This window comes from Denticeps clupeoides, chromosome 5 (assembly GCF_900700375.1).
Source record: "Denticeps clupeoides chromosome 5, fDenClu1.1, whole genome shotgun sequence".
NCBI classification, from domain to species: Eukaryota; Metazoa; Chordata; class Actinopteri; order Clupeiformes; family Denticipitidae; genus Denticeps; species Denticeps clupeoides.
In genome coordinates, this window is record NC_041711.1 from 20483087 (window position 1) to 20499811 (window position 16725).

The 16725-nt window shown below is 42.1% G+C and overlaps 4 protein-coding genes across 7 annotated transcripts; 3 read left to right on the forward strand and 1 right to left on the reverse strand.

Annotated features, from left to right (window-relative positions):
* Positions 1-137: 137 nt before the first annotated feature.
* Positions 138-3686, reverse strand: arl11 (ADP-ribosylation factor-like 11). 2 transcript variants are annotated; one of them, XM_028978844.1, is made up of 3 exons: positions 3472-3686; positions 2615-3254; positions 138-369 (listed from the first exon to the last, which is right to left on the reverse strand). In XM_028978844.1, exon 2 carries the CDS (start codon positions 3163-3165, stop codon positions 2638-2640), a length of 528 nt encoding a protein of 175 aa, XP_028834677.1. In that variant the 5' UTR covers positions 3166-3254; positions 3472-3686; the 3' UTR covers positions 138-369; positions 2615-2637. The 2 variants fall into 2 exon arrangements, with proteins under 2 accessions (XP_028834677.1, XP_028834676.1); XM_028978843.1 differs by lacking the exon at positions 138-369 and having other exon boundaries at positions 2416-3254; positions 3472-3498; positions 3603-3671.
* Positions 710-2540, forward strand: ebpl (EBP like). The gene is made up of 4 exons (XM_028978842.1): positions 710-957; positions 1026-1095; positions 1296-1434; positions 1600-2540. The coding sequence occupies exons 1-4, from the start codon at positions 778-780 to the stop codon at positions 1838-1840; spliced, it is 630 nt and encodes a 209-aa protein (XP_028834675.1). The 5' UTR covers positions 710-777; the 3' UTR covers positions 1841-2540.
* rcbtb1 (regulator of chromosome condensation (RCC1) and BTB (POZ) domain containing protein 1) lies at positions 3477-12580 on the forward strand. 3 transcript variants are annotated; one of them, XM_028978838.1, is made up of 13 exons: positions 3477-3869; positions 3967-3999; positions 4963-5248; positions 5319-5469; positions 5562-5728; positions 6866-7024; positions 7198-7305; positions 7911-8053; positions 10393-10583; positions 11098-11224; positions 11440-11591; positions 11754-11884; positions 12358-12498. In XM_028978838.1, exons 2-13 carry the CDS (start codon positions 3983-3985, stop codon positions 12496-12498), a joined length of 1773 nt encoding a protein of 590 aa, XP_028834671.1. In that variant the 5' UTR covers positions 3477-3869; positions 3967-3982. The 3 variants fall into 3 exon arrangements, with proteins under 3 accessions (XP_028834671.1, XP_028834672.1, XP_028834670.1); XM_028978837.1 differs by having other exon boundaries at positions 3480-3878; positions 12358-12580; XM_028978839.1 differs by lacking the exon at positions 3967-3999 and having other exon boundaries at positions 3477-3878.
* A 1056-nt stretch (positions 12581-13636) lies between these two features.
* LOC114791227 (T-cell-specific surface glycoprotein CD28 homolog) lies at positions 13637-16708 on the forward strand. The gene is made up of 4 exons (XM_028981876.1): positions 13637-13956; positions 14685-15008; positions 15117-15241; positions 15809-16708. Exons 1-4 carry the CDS (start codon positions 13728-13730, stop codon positions 15929-15931), a joined length of 801 nt encoding a protein of 266 aa, XP_028837709.1. The 5' UTR covers positions 13637-13727; the 3' UTR covers positions 15932-16708.
* The last annotated feature ends 17 nt before the right edge of the window (positions 16709-16725 follow it).

Consider the following 16725-nt stretch of genomic DNA (forward strand, 5'->3'; position numbering starts at 1 on the left):
CTATTGGCTGACTTGTATTTGACTCCTCTTCCTTCCCTCCATCTGCTCATAACTGCACCCCTACGACCAAGCCATTTCCCCCTCCACACCCCACATTTTCCTTGGTGACCAGTCATCTCTTGCCATTATTCCCTCAGGTCGTTCTCTCTGTGTATCAATGATCCTAACCAAAATAAACTTGCTGTTAGCCTTCAGCTCTCAACGTTCTCCTCTGCGTGACGTTCTAAAACTGTGCTCGCTCTCACTCTCTTTGTGTGTGTGTGTGTGTGTGTGTGGATGGGTGTTTTTACACCGTTTCCCTTACCGGTAGAAAGTAGACTGGCAGTGACTAACCAAGTGACTGCGGAGTGGGCCACTGTATATTTCTCCCTAGAACATAAGAAAATCATCGTTACCTGATATTATTCAAGTAAAATTTATGAAGAAGTGAAAACTGTAGATACTAACTTGAGTGTTAACTGTAAAGAAGGAATACTTGTGTGTGTTTTTTTTTTTTTTTCTTCTTTCCCCTCCTGGCCTCATGTCGGACCTGGGTTGCTGTTAACAATTCATTCGTACCTTCATTTTACTCTTACTTTGGCGCCAGACTTTTGACCCCGCGAACTGCCCACGTTTTAAAGGGGGTGGGTCCATAGTGGAGAGATTTGCTTAGCAGCCAATCATATGGCGAGACCGTGGGTAGGGGGCGTGGTCGGGAGGAGCTGTTCAGCAGACCGCGCCAAGGCGTTGAAATTCGGACCCGGTGGCGTTTCGAATAGAGGAAAGTGGAGGGAAGGAATGGCCGATTCATCCGCACCTACACTGTTCACTGAAGTCACCGTCTACTCACTTATCGCCTGCGGAGCGCAGTTCCTCGCGGGATACTTGTTTGCACAAATATGGGGCAAAAAGTGTTCTACGGTCGACAGATGGGTGATTGTGTGGCTGTTTTACGATGCCATCGTCCACGTCACGTTGGTAAGTTGCTCCGTAAAATCACGCACCTATCGCCTCCGCATGTCACCGTTTCTCCGCTTAAACTGCAGGAGGGACCTTTTGTGTACATGTCGCTGGTCGGAACGGTGGCAGCTTCTGACAGCCCTGTCGCCGAGCTGTGTAAGTACATTTTAGTCTCTTTGCATAGAGGCAAACATCCAAATATGATTTAAGTTTTTACAGAGAGGAGTACGATGTACGTTACTAGGGGGACGCCTAGTGGCCAACTTGGGTCAACGATTACGTCCGACTCGTAGTTTTGTACGTACAAAAAAGAATCATTGCCAACTGAGTTGTGCACCGTGCTCGTTTGTTTTTAGGGAAAGAATATGGAAAGGCAGATGAACGTTGGTTACATTCGGACCCAACCATAGTGTCCATCGAGCTCCTCACGGTCACTCTGGACGGGTTCCTGGCCTTGCTGCTGGCATATGCCATTGTGAAAGATGAACACTACAGGTAAACCAGACGCATGCGCAGTAGTACAATCAGAGTTCCGATATGGAACGACGTGTGGACCACGTTCTTGAAACCACTGAAGAACTTTGCACTTAGTTAAGCTGATCTGATCCCTGTTGAAGGCCATATATGCATATAATATAGCAATTTGTTGGTTTGTTTTAGGCATTTTGTCCAGATCACTCTGTGCGTGTGTGAGCTGTATGGAGGATGGATGACATTCTGTCCAGACTGGCTGGTTGGAAGTCCCTCCCTCAACACAAGCAACTGGCTGTACCTTTGGGTCTACCTCATGTTCTTCAATGGGATCTGGGTTGTGGTGCCTGGGCTTTTGTTGTGGCAATCCTGGGGGGCACTTAGAAGAAGTCACCAGTTTCAGAAAGACAACCCACAAAAGAAGAAATAGTACAGACAAAGTCTTAGTACCTTCAAATACATCTATTCCATCAGAATCTTGTTACCTAGATTGCAGAAAATGTTACGAAAGACAATATTGCAATCTAAATGTATGTAAATTTATCTGAAGAAGGGATTGACTACAAAAAATGACTGATAAAGCCTAAAATCATTTGATAATAGAAATGCGCCCTGCCCTGGGTGATAGACCCAGGCCTGTACTGGGATGTGATCTGCAACCACAACCCTAATTACAACTAATTGGTTGTGGATGGTGAAGGACGGATTATAGCAATTACTGAATATATAAAGTCCCCTTCAGATATTTGTGCATTTTTTTTTGTGGAATACCTATTTTTTATATATATATATATATATATATATATATATATATATAATGTTCTCTGTAGTATCTTCCCAAGCCTGTATCAGCCGTGCATTGTCTTTTTGTTGTTGCAGAGATGGTAATTCTGTAAACTGAATATGTTGAAACAGAGACACTGATACCATGTCTCCTACCACAATAGTTTCCTTCCAATTTGCTTCACTCCCCTGTATTACCCAGATAGCAAATGGACAAGCAGAGTTTGTTTTAATTTATTGTGCTACCACAGAACAGTAATAATCATTCTCATTGTTATAAATGGGCATTCATTTAGTGCCATTGTAATCAAGAGGTATATATAATTAAATTGCATTATTGGCTTTCAGCTAGCTGCATTTATTAGTATATTCTTCTGACTTGAGTAGTGGTCCTTTCCAAGCATTGATAGTTCAGTCTCACCTTCAGCCTTTACTTGTGTTTACTCAGCTGTGCTTAATGAGTTTGGCGACAGAAAGAAAAGCTTCCTGGAGACCCATACCGCTCAATGCACTACAGGCCTGGATCTCCCAGGAGTGGCCTGTATATCTTTCAAGGCACAGCTGGGTTGATACTTCTCGGATTGTCATTGAGTTTGGGAGGTCCATTTTGTTGGCCAGTACCATCAGAGGAATGTCCATCATCCTTACATCAGTCAGGATTTTCTTCAGTGCTTTACTGGCCTCACCCATACGATTTTGGTCACTGCTATCTACCACAAACACCAATGCCTTACAGCCATCCAAATAGAAGCTCCAATAAGCCCTCAATTGCTGCTGACCACCGATGTCCCAGACAGTGAGTGAGTTTTTTTTGTCCACTGCCACGGATCCAGCATTGAAGCCCACGGTCGGTGACGTTCCTGCGATCACTCCGTGCTGTAGACGATAGAGTAGTGTGGACTTGCCGGCTGAATCCAAGCCCATCAGGAGCACATGTGGTGACTTGGCATTCCCGGATTGGCGTTGCCCCATGATGAATGTGTGGATCCTCTGTTTTTAAGTCATCAACGTTCTGCGACAATTTCCCACTCGGCTGATCTGGAGGAGGTAGGCAGGAAAAGCTGTGGTAGGAAGCAGCGCATGCTGTTAAATGCTTAGTTAAACCAGTCCTTCAACATTTTTCACCTAGGTGTGCCAACCTGGTTTTACAACATGAAATGTCCCATTTGCAACTTTTTTGTAAATATCCATTGGTATTTTTAGTTAGTCATTATGCTGCATAACATAGATGCACTGGATACAATGCTGAAAAAAATGTGTTTACACCAAAGCACTAACCGTTTAAGCCTCCAAGTTCGGACAGTCCTGGGAAATAGTGGGACTTCCTTTAAGCTGTCTCTGAAACCGAGGTGGATGCCATAAAAAAAAAAAAAAAAAAGTACATCTGAACATTATAGGTTTTTGATCACCTTTCATCTCGTTCCATAATTTGCCTGTTTTTATGCAAAACATTTTCAGCATCAAATTCAGGTTGATCCTACACTTTCAACAATATCAGTCCAAGTGTGCAGGAGCGACAGGACGTCGCCTAATTCTCTGTCTGTGCACTTCGGAGCACGCTGCGTCGGCGACGTCATGGCGTCAGCACGTTCCTACGCCGTCTGCCGACCGGAGCGCGTGAGGGCGTTTAGGAGCAGAAGGCGGCGCTGAAGCGGAGCGTTTACGCGCTGTCTCAGGTACCCTGGGTACGTTTTCCTGTCGTTTTTTGTAAAGTTGTTCACATAATAAAACATTTTGTTTTAAGCTCTTCTCCCCTTTGTCCCCTTCTGTCAGTCCTGCCGGTGTCGTGATGGAGCCGTGCTGTAGGTCAGTAATTGCTACATTTCACGCGTTGGGCTGCTTTTAGCTGGATGGCTAGCAGGCTAACGCTACCGTTAGACACACAAAATCGGCTTTTGCTGATTTTGCGTGTCCCCCCCCCCAGACGTCTGAAACTCCAGTGTCTCCGTATTAAAAATGCGCACACTTTCCACTTCAGTCAGCGGTGTTGCAGACAACAGTCGGTTGTCAGCTGCCCGTTTATTGTCGCCGGGCCGCAGTGAATGTTTTTTTTAAATTTATTTTTAAACCCCTCCTTTTTAAAACGGCCATTCCCCTGTGACAGAGGTAGCACCTTCCCCGAGCGACATGCGGCTTTCTATTTCGTCTAGGCCTCCGGTGGCATTGCGATTTAGCTGGCTGTCCGGCCCCCTCTTGCCCCCGACCTGTTAAAATGTCCCGCCCTGTACACAAGCCATGCTTACAGCAGGGGACCGCAGCCAGGGACGTTATGGGAACCTTCTGGTGAACACGGTCAGCAGATGCTTTCAGTGCGAATGACTTCTCAAGTCCCAAATGTGCACGGGTTCATGTAATGCCCTCACCACGTTCAATAAAGGTAGTTTTGGTCCCACCACTGTGTACAAGTATTGCCAACCCACAACTGCCTTGAATTATTTTTCATGCCGTATTTCTGATTCTTGATTCCCTCATGGATTTTTTTTTATTATTTAGCCCACAGCCTTACCCAGAAACATTGTAAGTTATTACATTTTAGGAGCTCGATAGCAGCAGCAGGACATGTAACTGTGGCTGTAGGACCTGGCGGCGCTCTGCACTGAGGGAGTGACAGCGCATGTCCGTCAGTCGCTGTCTGGTTTAAGAGTCTTTTGACAGGTTTCTGTGCAGTGATTAGCATTACTACATTCCTCATGCATGCATGCATGCCACTTTAATAGCACTGTCATATCATAAGTCTGTTTCTGCCGATTTTATCTCCTGTGTATGTAGCACTGGTGGTAGCAGCAGAAGCAACAGCGTCAGCAGCAGCAGCAGCAGTAGCAGCAGTACTATTCCTGCCTTGGCCCCGGCCCCGGCCCCAGCTTCAACCTCAGCCCTGAACCGCACTCCCTGCCCTCGTCCTGCGTCCCGAAGTGTCAAAAGCCCCGCCATGGTAGACGTCAGTAAATGGCCCCTTTTCACCCTGCTGGGAGTGCACGAAATTGCCTCTATCAGACAGGCCTGTGTATTTGGGACCTCGGCCAATGAGGCAATTTACATCACCCATGATGATGAGGTGAGTGGAATTTTAATGTACTTGATGTGACCATTTCATGTCTGACTTCATTACTTCATCTTCTCTCCAGGTGTATGTAATTGGACTGAACTGTAGCAATTGCTTAGGCACTGGAGACAGTCAAAGCACCATTGTCCCCAAGAAACTGGACTGCCTGAGTGGGAAGAAGGTGGTCAGCTTGAGTTATGGAAGTGGCCCACACGTACTACTGGCTACAGAGGGTAGGGATGTCTCCAGTTCATTACCGCTATTCTAGTTTTAGTTAGGCTCAGAGATCTTGATTGATTATGTATCGGGTTTTTTTCCCTTACAGACGGGGAGCTGTACTCCTGGGGGCACAATGGATACAGTCAGCTTGGCAATGGGTCGACCAATCAGGGTGTGTCACCTGTACTCGTCTCAACAAACCTGCAAAACAAGAGGATAACTGAAGTGGCCTGCGGATCCCATCATTCCATGGCGCTGACGACTGAGGGCGAGGTTAGGCACATCTTGGAAAAGGTTACTTTTCCTGTGTTGGGTTAGCTATGGCTTTAGTATGGTTTTGGTGTAAGGGATGGACAAACATAATCATGATAGCTCTTGCATCTTGATTTTATTTATTTATTTATTTTTCAAGAAAAAAATGTTGCACCACCTCTACAGGCAAACACTGTCAGGCCTTCCATGTCTTTTGAGGACATGACTGCATTTTCTCTTGTTGCTTTTTGCTTGTGAAGGCACCAGGGTGAACTTCGCAAGGTTCAGGTTATTTTTATCGGGTTGCTGAGGCTTTACCGCTCCTCGGTCCCCTTGGATTAGTTTAGAGTGCAGCTGTAGAGACCCAGGTGCTGACCGCACCAGTAAGTTGAAGTTAGCTGTTGTAGTTCTTCTCAGCTCATTTGGATGTTTTCCCCCTTCTCATGTTGCAAGAACTGATAACTGATTTTATTACTCGTGCTGGCCCAACTGTGGATGGGCCAACTTCTGTCGGGATGTTTTTTTTTTTTTTTTTTTTTACTTCAGGGCCCTTGCAGGTGCCCATTTGGTTTCTTGTGTTCTGTATGTTTCCTGGTTTTAGAACAAATGTTACATTTGTTAATTGCAATGTAAACTGTTTTTTACTACTTGTACTATTTGTGAATGTTATGTTATGTAACTGATGATTCTTAGTCAAAAATCATGAAGTGTTTGCAACCAACAGTTGAGTCGTGGTCATAAAAATAGGTTACGTGCATATTAAGTGGCTTGCCATGGATTTAAACCCTTCGGCCTCAGTACCTAATCGTGTCTCCCAGCAGTAAGAGGCATGTGACCAGTTGTCTAATCCTTGGAGAATTGTTCTCAGAGCTCTGTTGTGCAACATTTGCATTGTGTCAATACATAAGTGACCCATTTCATACTTTCAGGAATTTGGCAAATAGTACCATTTTTTGTTTTCATTTACATGCAGAGGTTTAACCTTGCCCTAAAGGATGCAACAATGAAAACGTAGTTATCATAAATGGTATGCATGAAAAAATAATAGCAACTGTTTCATGCTAAGAATGCCTTAATTCTGTAGAACATACTTTTAGATTATCTTTTTTTATGAAGTTGTGGCTGCTTGCTTATTAAATCATTGTATGTTTATGTTAGGTGTACGCTTGGGGTTACAACAACTGTGGCCAGGTTGGATCGGGGTCCACAGCAAACCAGTCGACCCCGCGAAAAGTCTCTAACTGTCTTTTGGACAAGGCAGTGGTGCACATAACCTGCGGGCAGACCTCATCTATGGCTGTTGTACACAATGGCGAGGTTAGAGGCTCTTCACGATGTGTATATTTCAGATTGTATGTGTAGTTCCTCTGAAACCTTTCCTTCTGGAAGAAGAAAATGATAAAATCCTGATGTGGTGATTATGTGCAATTAATGCTGTGGACAGTGAGTCGGGTGAACTTGACTGATGACTGTTGAATTTTGTGCTTCAGGTGTATGGATGGGGCTACAATGGGAATGGGCAGCTGGGCCTGGGAAACAACGGTAACCAGCTAACGCCATGCCGTGTGGCTGCTCTGCACGGTCTCTGTGTACTGCAGGTGAGAACATAGCAAACATAGAGTGTACATGGAAGGTAGTGTACACGCTGCAACAGGTGCAAATACTTAAGCACTTAATGTCTTGGATTTGTTTTGCTATTGAAGATCAAATCATTACAGTCTGCATTGACTATTTAAAAAATTATAATTAAAAATGATAACCTATTTAATTTTTTTTACCAATGTATTTTTTTTTTGTTCACTTGATGAAAATTATAATGTTGTCATCTTAACTCCATCTCATCAGAGTTTTTTTTTTTTTACTTCATCAGTATAGATGCAGACTGCCCTGAGGCTGTTTAAATGCCTGGCTGCAATGCAAAAATAACCTCTAATTCAGTATAACACTTTGCAATGCACAGGGAAGAGCACCTGCAGGTCATTATCCTGCATGTTTGCATTTTTTTTGCCCACTTAGTTCCTCTTAATCTGACTTTTTATCAGAGATACACTCCATCCATACACAATAATAAGGTGATTTTATGATTACTTTGAAAACACATTCTGTTTTCAAAATGACTTTAATTATTCCATTAACAAATTAATCAAATACCTCTTTCGATACTGGTGTGTGAAGATTACAGTGTGTTGCATTTATGTTGTAGATTGCCTCTGGCTATGCTCACTCACTTGCACTAACAGATGAAGGCTTGCTGTATGCCTGGGGTGCCAATACCTATGGGCAGCTGGGTACCGGTAATAAGATCAACCAGCTGAGCCCCATTCACATCATGGCTGAAAAGGAGAGGTGAGAGATGGTAAAATGACCACAAGTGTTTTAAAGCGATAACAATCTCAATACACACAAGCAGTTTAACTCAGAACTGATCTCCATTCATACTGCATTGGGAAAGCACACACTGGTGCAAAAAGGAAGCAAGCATTATTCTTCATTGAATTGCTTAGTTGCTGGTAGTTTAGCAGTAGAGGAAGAACAATTCCTCCTGGACCTATGACATGGTCAATCTGTATACCAGAAAGTAAAACATGAGTATAAATTAACCATGGTCTAACATGCAAATACTAAACTAAAACAGGGCCTGCAGCATTTTTAGTTACTCAAATATCAGAGTACGGTAGAGCAAGTAATAATGTGCTTACAATAGCAGGGGATGTTGAATAAGAGGAGCTTTCTTTAACCCTCAGGTTTGAGAACCACAAAAAGCGATAAGTGGCCCATGCTCTTAACCAGTGGTTCGCAATCTGACTGTGCCTGGCTCTCAGGGAGGGCCAAAGTATATCAGTAGCAGCAAATTGGACTAATTTTTTTTATGGACAATTACAGTTTATATTTATACTGTTGATAGTGACTACTCTATACGCTCTATTATTACTAGAGGTGTGAACCTTCATTGGCCTTCTGATTCGATTCAATTCGATTATCGATGCATCGTGGTTCATCCTATACATTTTCTACATTGCCACATGATGACAATGTCGCCGTTCACCTGGTAACAGTTATAAATAATGGTAGTACGTCACAATGATGTTTGCAGAGGTAGTTGTCTGCTGTGGTCCTGATGCAGAGATTGTGACGGAAAACCCACTGGGGTGAGATTCTCTTTCTTTTCCTCCTTTCTCCTCCTTGCTTCACCAGAGTTTCCTCCACTACACACAGACCCAAACCCGTTACAACCTGATGCCACAAACGACAGAAAAATGGCTGGTTTAGTTGTCCATGGCGTCAGGTGAGCGTGGACTGAATACAAACTGGTTTTCTGCTCATTGGAGAAAGTCTAAAGCCGCTTTCTGCGGGGCTCAGCACAAATGCGTGGTTTTCTAAAATCCCGGTAATGTTGTGTTGTAGATCGCTGGACACTCAGAGATTGTTAAGATCAGCTTTTCCTCCATTCCAGCTTGGTGTATGTGTGTTCGAAGGGTCAGAAAGAACAACATTTATTACCACTTTTTAAGAAGAATTTTTATACCGTCGCCAGAAAATCACCAATTATGACATAATCAATTATGTTCTGCACTTAATTGATGCAGAATCCTCCACGTCTGCATTGTGATGGATTGATTATACAACTAATTTCAACACCCTTAATTACTACTACTATGTAATCGGCTTTGTTATGTATGTAAATTAATATTTGCATATTTGTGTTGGTTTGTTCTTTTCATATTAAAACACATTAATCCCAGATTCACACTGGCCTTTCCTCGTTTCCCACAGTAGTCATAATGAAACCAAGTGGGAGACTTACGTTTGTCTCTTTATCTCACTCTCTCTCCGCCTCTGCCGGTTTATTCATGGCACTTTATATATTCTGCGTTGCTCTTGTTCTGTGCTAAAAATCCTACACCCTGCACCAGAGTCACACGTGCCCCCTTTCTTAGAACAATGAACCTGAGGAATTATGCGGTGTTTGACACCTCCTCATCCCATGTGCTGTAGATCACACAAATGTTTCACAGGAGACACAGGAGTCTGGTCAGTTCTTATGCTTCTCTACAAAAGTAAAGTACGTACTGTGGAATTATAACTGCATTTTGCTCATTTGTAATTTGTCAAGCTGCATGTGTCTTGATTATTTTGGGCAAACTGAGTTGTGCAAGCAGAGATAAAAATGAATGTGTCTCGGTGCACACCCCAAAAAAACTGTCCTTGCTCTGCATTGTTGTAAACCCTGCCATTTCCTGTCAGTAGTGTGTAGGTTCCTGTTTTGGAAGAGAATGGGGTGACCTTGAATAGGAGGGGTCCTGAGAAAGAAAACTCTGCAATGGTTATTTGGCTCTCAATTTAAATATAAACTGAACTAAAAAACTGTGAAAATAAGGGCTGATAATTGTGACATACAACAGTGTAGAGTAGTAAACAAACTGCATCGGCTTGCAGTATTTAGCAAAGTATAGATTTAGTATAGAGTTTTTGCACTGTTTCCATGCATTAGTATTATATGTGGTTGCTGACATCGTATGGCTTGTTGCTAGTTGTATGGATGAGTTAAAATGGCTGTAAAACCAGAAAATATTAATATAACAAATGTCATTTTTGATGTTTTAGTGATTGATTTAGGGTTTGTGTTGACCAGCGACGATTCTCCTGTAGACAGTGACATTGAATCTCTCTTTGTTGTTTTGTAGGATTGTGGAGATCGCCGCCTGCCACTCCACACACACGTCTGCTGCTAAGACCCAGAATAGTCAGGTGTACATGTGGGGTCAATGCAGGGGGCAGGTCATCATCTTGCCCCACCTCACACACTTTACCTGCACTGATGATGTCTTTGCTTGCTTTGCCACACCTTCTGTCATGTGGCGACTGCTGTCCATGGGTGAGTTGTGGCTTTGTGTGCACCGAGATCATATTTAAGTTGTATTGTAGACATTAATTCATGTTTTTAATCCTGAATTTTTTATTACGTTAAGTTCTACAGGATTTGTTTTGTTTTAGTTCCCATTAAGGATTGACCTTATTACACAGAGAAATTTTTATGCCCATGACATCTTATGAAAGTGAGTAGTTGAATGTTCTGCGTAGGTTTTTGGGGCGGCTTCAGCCCAACCAGTTAAAGTGAAACCTGCAAATGAAGTGCCAAAACCTTTTATGGCCAATAGTGTTGAAACTCTGGTTTCCATCAGAATGCTTACTCTGAATATCTGCAATCTGTACAATATCATCATGCATATGAGTCATCACAGGAAAGCCTAAAGAGAAGCACTTACGGTACATGAAAATGTCTGAAAACTGATGAGTGAGCATTCAGTCATCTTCTGTTTTTCTCATCACTGGTCATTTGCATGCTGTGGATATGGTGATTTTTTTTTTCTTTCTTTGTAACTCTTCAGAGCATGATGACTTTCTGACTGTGGCGGAGTCACTGAAAAAGGAATTTGACAGCCCTGAGACGTCAGACCTGAAGTTTAGGGTGGATGGAAAATGCATTTATGTGCACAAAGCTGTTTTGAAGATCAGGTGATTACTGAGGCCAAAAACAACATGTTTGGCAAATTAAATCTTATCTTGATGTTCCAAGAAATGTTTTTCATTGAATTTTTTTTTTTTTAAATAAATTTACCAAAATGCAGTGCATCTGGAAAATATTCTTCCTGTAACAAACTTTCTGAGTGTATATAGGAAATAGCCAATGTTGAGTTCTGACTTTTTTTTTTTCTTTTTTTTTGGTACAGGTGTGAGCATTTCAGATCTATGTTTCAGTCACACTGGAATGAAGACATGAAGGATGTTATTGAAATTGACCAGTTCTCGTATCCCGTGTATCGCTCTTTTCTGGAGTACCTTTACACCGATAATGTGGACCTGCCCCCAGAAGATGCCATTGGTGAGCACATGCAGTTTTTGTAAAGCGCATGCACGTCATCGCCAACCCTTATTAATGCGCCGGCATTTTGTTGTACAAGTTGCCTTTATATGGGCCAGGCCTACAGACTGTGGTCAGCTGTTGTTTTTGTATGAGTGTTGACACTGTGTATTCATCTCAAAGGACTGCTGGACCTGGCCACCTCTTACTGTGAGAATCGTTTGAAGAGGCTTTGTCAACACATCATCAAACGTGGCATCACGGTGGAGAACGCTTTCTTCCTATTGGCCGCAGCAGTCAGATATGATGCTGAGGTGAGTAAAAATCTTTGTGTTAGATCACTGTACAGACCACAGTACAATGCAATCACATGAGACTAGTGAAAGTGAAGCGATTATCATTGTGATACAGTGCAGCAGAGCACATGGTGACACAACGAAATGTGTCCTCTGCTTTTAACCATCACGCATGGTGAGCAGTGGGCAGCAGTGTGTGGGGTCGGTGCTTTGCTCAGTGGCACCTCAGTGGCACCTTGGAGGCTCGGGATTTGGCAACCTTCTGATTACGAGTCAGCTTCTTTACCCGCTAGGCCACCACTGGCCAAAAATGTACACTGTTACACAAGCTGTATACGGACTACTTTGCACTGAATCAAAGTGTCATATCTTTAGTGTTGTGTTAAAATATTTACAAAAACATGAAGGTTTTACTCACTTTTGTTAGCTACTGTGTATTATTGATATATCAGAAATAAATTTTTAAAGCTCATTGTCTGTTGTTTTGGCAGGACCTGGAGGAGTTTTGCTTTAAGTTCTGTGTGAACCACCTGACCGAAGTGACCAAGACAGCTGCCTTTTGGCAGATTGATGGCAACATGCTGAAGGAGTTCATCTGCAGGGCTGGACGCTGTGGAGCCTTCAAGAACTGAGTGCCCTGATAAAAGTTTTTTTCCCAGAAAAAAAAAAAAATTGTATTAAATTCTTTTTATAAACATAAAAAAAAAAAAAACATTTCTTCTTGACGTTCATGCTGTGAGCAAGAGTATTTCACAATTGCTTATAGCAAATTGGTATTGTAGTTACATCACACTAAATTCTGAACCAGGGTTAAGCTTATTAAAATGTTTTTTTTTTTCCTATGCCGGACTGTTACACTTTAATTTTACATGGCTTATTTCTGCAAGGTTAATTGCAGATATTTTTGCTTTGTCGAAAATGTGTATATAATGTATAGTTTTACAGGACCTTAATATAATTATTTTCTCTAATTATAAAGTTGTGCCACAAGTACTGTATATTTTAAAAAGTGACACTGAAGATGAATAAAGTTATTCTGCATTGTTTTTTGTGACTTGTTTCGAAGCTCACATGTATTATGTGCACCTGTATTACCACATTTTGCCATTAGCTTGGTCTGCTTTGGGTGAACCAGCTCCGTTGTGTACTTGTGATGTGGGTTAATAGCTGTGAGAAGGAGAAAGTGCCTTTTTACGTGTCTGTGGTTAGGAATGAAAAGAAGATCTTTGAGTGGGTGTTAAGGGTCTAAGAGCCACAGCTATAATTACCCCACCATGCGCTGTATTCATGTGCTGAGCGCATCTGGGATCTGCTGGCCTGGTTCATTACTTGAGTTCTTTCAAAACAAGGCCTAAACGTGGGCATTTTATTTGATAACAATTATGCAGAGCATGCTTTGTAGAGTTATGAAGCTTAGTGAAAGAGGCCTACCACAAAGGTCATGTGCACACATTTAATGGGAAAAAAACAGCAAACAATGAGGCCTTGCTTATTCTGAACAGTACAGGAATGCTATTAATAATATAAAAATAAAAGATTATATATATATATATAAAGCTTTCCTGTACTGTCTCAATAAATTTTTTTATTTTATATATATATATTTAAATATATATAATACATTTTTTTAGTTATATATATATATATATCTTCTCAGCTCGATCATGATTTGAAGAACAGAAAGGAAACTTCCTGTTTGGCACATGGAGCTGCTTTGCCGCATCCGCTCCTATGAGTAGGAGGTTTGCGCTGCTGTTTGAGAGGGCCGGAGTAGACGTGCTGCTTGCATTCGCTTTTACTTCACAGAAGGACGTGCGACCTCCGTGAGGTGCGATCCTGGACTCACCGACTTCTTCCTGTAATGTGGGTGACAGACACCTGGCCTGGACAAGGGTCTTTTTTTTATCATTTTATTGTTTTGGTGAACAGTGCAGTTTTAGTTTGCGTGGCAGGGTTTCCTTCATCCTGTGCAGAAAACCGACTGTTCACGATCGTAGCAGCAGAGATGTCACTCCAGCATGGTTGCACTCTCATGGTGCTGCTGGGCTTGTGCAACACTGTCTCTGTGTTTAGTGAGAAGCTCTGTAAAGGTGAGTTTCTACGATAACGTAAATGTATGTTTATTTAATATGTAATATAACATTTTTATTGAAAATCAAGAGATTTGTGGTGGCTTCTGAATTTCCACTGTCCTTCCAAACAATGTTGAAGTGGATCTATGTAATTATTATGAAATAGGAGTTTCTGTGATTTATTAACCGTAATCCGGTAAGGCACAGACATGCCATTTTCTGTGCACATGAGAATAGCATTTTGTTGACATTTTTTTCGATAAAAACCCTTTGCCCTCACTAAGCTGCCAAATGAAAGGTTTTAATTTTGACCTTTGTGTGTTGGAGTTTAGAGGAACCCTGTGATTCAGAGTTTCCTCCTCCTCATCTGATTTCTCTTGAGAAAGGGTGTTTCTCCTTAGCTTCACAGAACCAAGAACAAATGTATGACACACAAAGAAAAATAAAGAGCTCGGCAGTGTTTTGGAAACTGCTCAGAGACGTGGGCGGAGGTGTAATGGTATTTTTAATGTATTTTGTGACATTTAAATAAAAGAAAGAACAAAACATTTGAGTGTTACCGAGATAGTGAGCCACGTTGGGCACATTTCCTTTAAGTCAATAGAGAAAAAGGCCTTTGTGTTAGTTGAACGTGTGTTGCTGGAGATCGTACCGAGATCAGATCACTCCGCCACAAGTGATGGCGTCCCCGTTAATTACCCTTCATCGTTGCCGAAAAAGCTCTTCACCTTTCCGTTCTTTTTCAGCCACCCTGCCAAAGCTTGTCAGTGTGAGCGTCAACCGGAGTGTGTTCGTGCTCTGTCCCAGCCTGTCCAACGAGGCCACAACCTTTTACCTGTTCAAGAACAGGAGTGAAGCAATGGGCTCGTTTGCCTTCAACAGTTCAGCAGGGTCGGAGGTCACAAGCCTGGTGAACAGTGGGATCTATTTCCACGTGAACCCGGCCAATGGCAGCGCCAGATTCAGCCTGTCGGTCAACTCATCGGGCATCTACTACTGCGAGGCCAGATTCATCTTCCCCCCACCGTACACCTGCATCCAGCAGCACACTATGGTGCTTGTGGATGATGGTACGTAGCACTTCATTTCAGGCATGAAAACGGAACTGATCGAAAATTTTCAAATGAAGGGCCTGAATGCACTTAAAATGTATTGAAGTTCCTCTCTCTGCTTCACAGTGCAGAAGTGCCCAGATGTATTAAGTGACCCAGAGAAGCCCACAACCTGCTTCTGGTGGCTGATTGGGTGCTCCTTGGCGGGCTTCTACAGTGCGGCCATCACAATCATTGCAATCTGGCTCTTTGTGAGTAGCTCAAGCATTATTCCACTGCTGAGACAGAAAAAGAGATGAAAGAATTAGAAAATGCAGGGCAACGGAAAATAGGGTACGTTTCACATTTCAGAAAGATTTTCCACCTATTTAGAAGCTGTCACAACTTTGATTCACAATTCACACTCACAAAATCTAAAACACGGAAAAAAACATTTAAAACCTGCATAGTGTAAAATGAGATTAGCAACAGAAGCATCAAACATATTAGGAAACCAAGAGGATCCGAGTCCATTTGTGGTGTATACTGTGATGAGGTGATGGGGCAGTGAGAAGTGTGACTGAAATATACCTCTAAAATAAGCATGATCTCTAGGGGTGTTGGATAGAGCTCAATGGTTACTAAACAGTTCCTGTATATTGTAAAGATCTAAATAGAAGGAGGTAAGAAGGTAGAAGTTTATTAATACTCTAGATCATGATCTCTAGATGTAAGAAGTCATATACATACATATAACAAATATTACAAACATTATATTAAAATATTAAAAGTATAAAAATAGCAGCAATCGCACAGAGTAAAATAATTCTCTCTTTTAGGTACAGAAGAAATTAAAAAAGAAACATTTCCATGACCACGACTACACAAACATGAGAGACTACTGCCTGCGGGCCCGGCCTCTGAAGAGGGTCCAGCACCCCACTCATCAGGGTAAATATTAACCCAGCCTGGCTAAAGACATTTCGACCGAGTACTGTCCCTCTGGACGTGTGTCCAGACCCACTGTAGACAGGAAGGCATTTATAACTACAGGATTTTGTCAATAAAGTAGATATGTGTAAATGTTGTAGTGATGTACATATACTGTATGTAAATATTTATCTTTTCTTATGTGTAGGCTGCAATTCATTTTCAGTTTATGCTGCATTGGATGAAAATAAATAGTATGTTTTAGTATAGAATTCTACTATGGGGTATTAGACCCAGGTTCAAATCCCACTTACTACCATTGTGTCCCTGAGCAAGACAACTACTGATTGTAAGTCGCTCGGGATAAGGGCTTCTGATAAACGCTGTAAATGTAAATATACTGTCTTTGTCAATTTGGTTCTATATGTAAGAAAGAAAGAAAGTGAAGTGATTGTCATTGTGAAACACTGCAACACAGCACATGGTGACATGATTTGAACCGGCAACCTTCGAACCGGCAACCTTCTGACTACGGGGCCACTTTCTTAACCTCCAGGCCAATTCTCTTAACCTCTATAACAATTCTCTGCTTTGATCAGTACGTCAATAAATAAAATGTAAAGTGAAATGCACTAAAATCTCATCGAGATTTAACATTGTGTCAACGTTACTGACTGCGATCAGTGAGCTCGCTTCTTTTCACTCCTTTTACGGACAACGTGGGGTGAAAATAAAAGGAAGTGATGTGTGCAGGTAGAGCTCAACAACAAAAAGACTCATAAGAACCCGACTTATAATTATACAAGAGGCCCAGCACCCCTTTTTA

What these genes read in the sequence shown, in the direction of transcription:
- LOC114791227 (XM_028981876.1), top strand. Translation starts at nt 13,728, where the DNA reads ATGTGGGTGACAGACACCTGGCCTGGACAAGGGTCTTTTTTTTATCAT. An exon ending in TAGTGAGAAGCTCTGTAAAG is followed by an intron (nt 13,957 to 14,684) that starts GTGAGTTTCTAC and finishes GTTCTTTTTCAG; the next exon opens with CCACCCTGCCAAAGCTTGTC. An exon ending in TCATTGCAATCTGGCTCTTT is followed by an intron (nt 15,242 to 15,808) that starts GTGAGTAGCTCA and finishes TCTCTCTTTTAG; the next exon opens with GTACAGAAGAAATTAAAAAA.
- rcbtb1 (XM_028978838.1), top strand. An exon ending in ACATCACCCATGATGATGAG is followed by an intron (nt 5,249 to 5,318) that starts GTGAGTGGAATT and finishes TCTTCTCTCCAG; the next exon opens with GTGTATGTAATTGGACTGAA. An exon ending in CAGTCAGATATGATGCTGAG is followed by an intron (nt 11,885 to 12,357) that starts GTGAGTAAAAAT and finishes TTGTTTTGGCAG; the next exon opens with GACCTGGAGGAGTTTTGCTT.
- arl11 (XM_028978844.1), bottom strand. Translation starts at nt 3,165, where the DNA reads ATGGGGCAACGCCAATCCGGGAATGCCAAGTCACCACATGTGCTCCTG.
- ebpl (XM_028978842.1), top strand. Translation starts at nt 778, where the DNA reads ATGGCCGATTCATCCGCACCTACACTGTTCACTGAAGTCACCGTCTAC. An exon ending in CCATCGTCCACGTCACGTTG is followed by an intron (nt 958 to 1,025) that starts GTAAGTTGCTCC and finishes CTTAAACTGCAG; the next exon opens with GAGGGACCTTTTGTGTACAT. An exon ending in GTGAAAGATGAACACTACAG is followed by an intron (nt 1,435 to 1,599) that starts GTAAACCAGACG and finishes GGTTTGTTTTAG; the next exon opens with GCATTTTGTCCAGATCACTC.